Genomic DNA, 6944 nt, shown 5'->3' on the forward strand with positions numbered 1-6944 from the left:
AAAAGAAAATGAATCATATAGTTGAATTCGCACTTTATCAATAACACCATCATTGAAAAACAGCTTTTAAAGATTTAAAACTGATATTATTACTTCCGAAAATAATGTTATAACGAATTCGAAACATTATTTTTTTTTAAAAATAAATAAAACTTATTAATTCTTTATTTTATTAGGCATAATATTCCAAGGACGTGTATCGTCACGTGAAAAAAAAATGAAGTTTGGACGAGCATATACTGTCAAAATATTCACGAGTATTACAAATATACTCTAAATGATCATCTTATTATATATATTTAAATAATTATATTTTATTAATATTTTTCTTATTCTTGTTGAATTTAATATAGTGAGGACACCAAAATAAAATCAAATAAGACAGCTATGATATGTCACATGAGACCATGACATTTTGTTTGATTGGTCACAGAAAAACTCAAAAGAAAAGTACGTAAAACATCGTTACATACACCAATTGGTTTGTTCTACATAAATAGAGTGCGTGGTAGAGACACGGAGAGGAACAAACTAGCAGTGGCAAGTGTTTGTGATAATAGTGAAAAAAACAGAGATGACAAGCTTAACGTTGTTGTCGTTTGGTTTCAATCTTAGTATAACGTTTGTGGTGTTGTTAATAGCTTCGGTGTCGTTGCTTCCGACCGGTGTTTTAGCTGCCCAACCGAACAAAACCCATCAGCAAAAGAAGCTCAGATTTGGGTCCAATGGTGAGTTTAAGATACTGCAAGTGGCGGATATGCACTTTGGTGATGGAAAGTCCACTCCTTGTCTTGATGTGCTCCCAAGACAGGAGAAGGGTTGCTCTGATCTCAACACCTCCGCCTTCATCCACCGCATGATCCTCGCCGAGAAACCCAATCTCATCGTTTTCACTGGTAATATTCTCTTTTCCTTCTTTGTTTCTTTTTTACTGGCTTGGTATCCTTAAGTTGGGGTTGTTTTTCTTTCTATGATCATTAGCAAAGTGATTTGTCTACTTTACCAAATTTTTTAATAGGGTTTGTATTTGTTAGTGAGATTTTTAGCGAAGAGAACTTGCTTTGCTAGCCATGAAAATTGACAACCCAGTTTTGAAAATAACATGTACATGATAATAGCTAGTTGGGTTGTTCAGCCCGTGACTGCAAGTCTGTACCTTGTGCTAGTTTGTTTTCTTAGAATTAATTATGTTTTAGCTCTGCTCTGTTAATACCCACTTGCCCAATCGACTCAATCTCTTTTAACTGCCACTTGATCTTAATTTGGGGACCTATTTTTATATTGTTCAACAGGGGATAATATATTCGGATTTGATGCCACTGATGCTGCTAAGTCTCTAAATGCTGCGTTTGCCCCTGCAATAGCATCCAACATCCCATGGACTGCAGTTTTGGGGAACCATGACCAGGAATCCACTCTCTCAAGAGAAGGGGTAATGAAACACGTAGTTGAGTTGAAGAACACTTTGTCTCAAGTTAACCCTTCAGAGGCTGAGTTTATTGATGGTTTTGGGAACTATAATCTTGAGGTTGGTGGAGTCAAAGGCTCTAGTTTTGAAAATAAATCTGTTCTCAATCTCTACTTCCTGGACAGTGGAGATTACTCTACAGTTTCCTCCATCCTTGGCTATGGTTGGATCAAAGCTTCGCAACAGTACTGGTTCGAACGTACTTCTTCAAAGCTTAGGGTAACTTACCTCACTGTGTTATTTACTGAAAACCTCCTTCTAGTTCTAATATCAGTTGAACTACATTGAATTTAATCAATTCATTGCTGTGCAGAAAGCTTATGAAAGCAAGCCACAACCTCAGAAAGGACCTGCCCCAGGGCTTGCATACTTTCATATCCCATTACCGGAATTCGCTAGTTTTGACAAATCAAACTTTACAGGGGTGAGGCAGGAAGGCATTAGCTCCGCTTCTGTGAACTCTGGCTTCTTCACAACCATGGTTGAAGCTGGAGATGTTAAGGCAGTTTTCACAGGCCATGATCATCTAAATGACTTTTGTGGTAAGTTAACTGATATTAACCTTTGCTACGCTGGGGGATTTGGATACCATGCTTATGGGAAGGCTGGATGGTCAAGGAGGGCTAGGGTGGTTGTAGCAACATTGGAAAAACTGGAAAAGGGAGGTTGGGGAGGTGTAAAGTCGATCAAAACTTGGAAACGCCTTGATGATCACCACTTAACCGCTATAGACGGCCAGGCACTCTGGAGCAAGAGCTCTTCCGGTAAGTTTTCACTAAGTTAATCTACTTACTAGGATAGTAGCTTAGTTCATATGATGTTCTTTGCAAAAAAGAAAACAAGTAAATTGTGGGTACTTAGTACCAATCAACCTTTTTCATGTATCATATTCATATGTATTGTAAGTAGATATAGTGTAGACCATTGTGACTGCATTGGTGTAGACCTGTACTCAAGTTGAAAGTTTTGACTTATTTGAAGATATTTATAAGATGTGTTTGTTATAAGAATTATAGTTTTCATACTGTATACTGATTCATTCGTCTCTTTCTTTCATTTTTCTCTTGACTTGTTTCCTCTAATTTGATTTTGGTCTTCTATGAACAGGTAGCAGAAGAAAGAAACAGATCCCTGCTGCTTGAAAATTAGATGTGTTCTGTCTGGTATACACACCTTTAGTTTAGATGAAAGCTATAGGAGGCGACAGAGTAGAGAACAATCATACTTTACCAAGAAATGTAGCTATTTGAGTGTTGGTCATAAACACATTATTATCCAAAACATTAAGTAGTTCGCATCACTACATTTACATTCACTTGTAACAGTATCTTTATTACTTGCTTTCCACTACATGTATCGAAGATCTTGTTTCTAAAAAATTATTGTTGTGCTAAGTACAAAGTAATAAGATCTGGAAAACCGTATCAAATATCTGAATGTTGCTTAGTGCAAAAGCACCCGTATCAAGCGAGAGGATCAATTTTTGTTCAAACACTAAACATAAATGAAAAGAATCATAAATTTAAAGGTTAATACTTTTAAAATAATGTTGCATTAGGTGAGAGTCGAAAGTAAGTAGAAACATAAATGAAAGAAATTTTAGTTGTGAGGCAAGTTTCTGTTCTTCAAGACCTTACTTAACAAGTAGGCAAGATCTTTCTAAAGTCGTAAAATATGTTTCTTCTTCCCTAGAAAAAATAAATGAAATGTATATTAAAAGAAAGAAATGGTCACCCTTTTCTTTAATATTTTCTTCTCTTCTATTTCTTTTCTCCCTCAAACAAACATAAGGAAGAAATCCAAGCCCCTTGATGTTATAGCCACTTTGTTTTGCGATCTAAGCTAAATGGCCTACGTTTATTCTATCTATTTTCCCAACTTTCCTCAACTATTTGAATGGCTTTCTCCAACAGTAAGAACCTTCCTAATTAATTTTAAAAGATGATACAAAGGAAAAGCAGTTTCAATCACGGTTATAGCGCATGATTGAAGCCTTTTCGAACCTCTGTTTATCGATTTCCTTTCCCAGAAAATCCAAAGTGGTGTCCGTGACATGGTTTGGAATGCAGCCTGCATCCAGCATCATCTTTAAGAATTTATAGGCTTCCTTCAATCGGCCCGCCTTGGAGTGAACTTCAATAAGTGTGTTGTAAGTGACAACATCCGGACTGATTCCACTAGCTCTCATCTGCTCAAGGAATTTGTTTACTTCTTCAATCCGGCCGGCCTTTCCTAGCGCATTGATCAGTGTGTTATACATAACTACATCAAGATAACCACCTTGTTCTATAAGCTTTTCCAGAACAGCACTGGCTAGATCTGCTCTTCCCATCTTTCCAAGGCCTTGGATTATCAAATTGTATGTTGCTATATCAGATGGACAAACCTTCTCCCCCATTTCATTGAGAATGTCCCATGCTTCATCAAAGTATCCCTTCTTGACAAACGAAGTCATCAAAGAGTTGTAAGTGTAGCTTACAGGGTTGACACCCATATCAGTGAAAATCTCAAATAACTTGCAAGCTAAACTGAGATTTCCCTTGGCCAAAAAGATAGACAAAAAAGTATTGACCATATTGATATCAAAAGAATCAGCCTCCTTTGATTGAACTCGCCTTCCCCTAGATAGTGAAAATAGCTGAGCGAAAAGGTCATTGGATAAAACTTGATTGGTCAAGTGATCCATATATGGAGATGATGACCACTGGTCAACATCATTGGGTATGTTCTCCTCAGCTTTGACTTTGGCAGTATCTGGAACGAGCTCTGGTTCCATTTTAGCTTCAGCAGACCTTATAATGTTCATAATCTCGCTAAATTCACCTTCTGATGAAAACAGTGGTGCGTAATCCTTTCTTTTGCTCTGTGGATTTTTCAACAACGCCTCCATATCCATTTTCCATCTTAACACATTTGGCAGCAAATTGCCATCCCTAATGTGCTTCATGAGCCTGCTCGTCCAATCCCACCGACCCTGCTTATAAATCTCAATCAAGAGTGAAGTTATAGTAACTAGATCAACAGCAAAGCCTCTGCTTTCCATTTCTTCAACCAACTCAAGAGCTTCCTCAAGCAGACCTTCCTTACAAAGCTGCAGAACAACAATGCTGTAAGTAACACCATCTACAAATTGGCCCTTCTTCTTCAAGTCACAAAATAGAGTGTAACCAGCCTCGGCCCTTCCATTCCTAAATAACCCATCAATCAAAATATTATAAGTCCAAGAAGAGGTTCTCACTCCCTCCTGAGTCATTTTCTCAAATAGCTGGCAGGCATCATTAACCTTCCTCGCTTTAAACAGCCCATCAATGAGGGAATTGTACACAACAGTATCGGGCCTATACCCATTGTGCTGCATCTCACTAAAGATCTTCGTAGCATCATCTATTCGATAAGATTTAGAGCATCCCTGGATAATAATCCTGTAAGTGAATTCATCTGGTTCATGACCAGAAAATTTCAATTCCTCCCATACAGCTAATGCATCTTTCACCTTCCCAACAAAGCAAAGAACATGAAGAAGACTATTATAAGTGCATAAATCTGGATCCATTGAAGCCTTCATCTCTTTGAAAAGCCTCAAAGAAGTACCCAAATCACCCCAACACCCAAACGCGTGTATACATATATTATAGCCCCAAATATCCATCTCAAACCCCTTTTTTTCTCCGAGTTTATCAAAAAACCGTTTGAATTCTACTCTCATATCCGCTTTTCTAAGAGCGACTAGCAATTCATTGCAGGCAATGAAACTGGGCACATAAGTTTCGTCTTCTAGAAGCTTAAAGAACATAGACAAAGCCATACTCACTTGATTTTTCCTCACTAAAGCGACGAGAACAGAGTTATACATTTGAGCATTCAAGCTAGCTCCCAATTCTTCCATTACGTCTAATATTTCCAACGCGGAATCGAAATTACCCGATCGAATAAAGGAGTCGAGTAAGACTTTGAAGGTCTCAGAATCCACAACGACCCCGTCTTCCTTCATGGAGTTGAGCAAGTCCGGGACCTCGTGGAGGTAGCCGGCGCGGCAGAGAGTACGGAAGATGATGGAGTAGGAGAGAGCCGAGTGCTTGAAATTTGCGGAGAGGGAGCACCATTTGAAGAATTCGAGCTTCTTGGAGGGTTGGAGGGCGTTGCTTCTAATGATTTGATGGAGGAGAGACTCCGAGAGCGGAATGGAACGGGGTTCGGGGAGATAACGAGTCCCGGAATCTGATAGAGTCTTCGTGAGCGAAGCAACCAGTAAGAGGTTCCCGAGCTGGGAATGGCTTTTGTGAGCTTTGAAGAGTAAGCTTCTGCCATGGCGCATGACTTGGTTTGAAGAAGCTTCGCATTTCGAACGAGAGCTCTTTGCTTTGTAAGTTCAGTATTTCAGTCCCAGTAAGAACATCTCCAATCATAACATCTTCAAACTCATTTTATCACCTTGCTTTATTGATTTATTGCATCAAATTACTATTTCATCAACAATCCATTACTTTAAAATTTACATAAAAAAATAATTATTCTTCTTTTTATTTTTTAATCATCAATAATTAATTTAAATAATATTAATTTTATATAAATATAAATATTAATATTAATGAATATAATTAAATAATAATAATTTTATGTTAAGTAAAAAAACAATAAATTATATATTTAGACTTAACTTTAACTAGTACATTATAAAGATCAAACATTATATTTAAAAAAATTAAACATTACATTTAAGTTTTTAATATTATTTTATTGTATTTATGCTCTTCATTTTTTGTTTTATATTTTTATACAAAAATTGGTATAATATTTTAAATCTTAACAAATTTTAAAAATAACAAAAATAAATAAAAAAATACTTAATTAAATTATAAAAAGGATATATATATATATGTATATATTATAAACTATGAGGGTATATGTATTAGGATTGTGCAAAAAAATTTGAAACCCGCCCAAACCAACCCGAAAAAACCGACAAAAAATGCAAACCGAAAAACCTGTTCTTCATTTCAAACCGCTCAATCACTATATTAGGCGGGTTGAAATTTTTAGCAACCCGCCCAATGTAATCCGACCCGCTCAATTAAGAATTTGTCTACTTTTTTTAATTTTATATTTATTTAATTATTAATTATACATATATAAAACTAAATTCAAATTCTTATTTTTTATAAAAAAAATCATATATTTTAAAGTAACAATTATTTTACTTACAAATACAAACTAAAAAATAGATCAAATAATAAAAAAAATTGGTGAAAAATGATTTTTTTTTTAGAAAAAAATAAATTAAAAAAGTTTCGGCTATTTGGGCGAGTTAACTAGCCCAAACCGCCCAAACCGATGGTCGGGTTGAACTTCAATTTTTTTAATTGGGTGGGTTCCGGGTTGAAAAGTACCAACCCGGTTATAAGTTTGGGTTTGTCAAAAATCTACCCAATCCGCCCAAACCGACTAATAAACACTCCTAATGTGTATATGTTTCCCT

At 36.1% G+C, this 6944-nt stretch overlaps 2 protein-coding genes across 2 annotated transcripts; one reads left to right on the forward strand and one right to left on the reverse strand.

Moving 5' to 3' along the window:
- Positions 1–452: 452 nt before the first annotated feature.
- LOC133797381 (probable inactive purple acid phosphatase 29) lies at positions 453–2899 on the forward strand. Its single transcript, XM_062235261.1, has 4 exons — positions 453–896; positions 1293–1687; positions 1782–2232; positions 2576–2899. The coding sequence occupies exons 1-4, from the start codon at positions 575–577 to the stop codon at positions 2608–2610; spliced, it is 1203 nt and encodes a 400-aa protein (XP_062091245.1). The 5' UTR covers positions 453–574; the 3' UTR covers positions 2611–2899.
- Positions 2900–3039: 140 nt separating this feature from the next.
- LOC133797380 (pentatricopeptide repeat-containing protein At4g01570) lies at positions 3040–5876 on the reverse strand. Its single transcript, XM_062235260.1, has one exon. It carries the CDS (start codon positions 5781–5783, stop codon positions 3432–3434), a length of 2352 nt encoding a protein of 783 aa, XP_062091244.1. The 5' UTR covers positions 5784–5876; the 3' UTR covers positions 3040–3431.
- Positions 5877–6944: the final 1068 nt, after the last annotated feature.

This window comes from Humulus lupulus, chromosome 8, assembly GCF_963169125.1.
Source record: "Humulus lupulus chromosome 8, drHumLupu1.1, whole genome shotgun sequence".
In the NCBI taxonomy this organism is placed as follows: domain Eukaryota; kingdom Viridiplantae; phylum Streptophyta; class Magnoliopsida; order Rosales; family Cannabaceae; genus Humulus; species Humulus lupulus.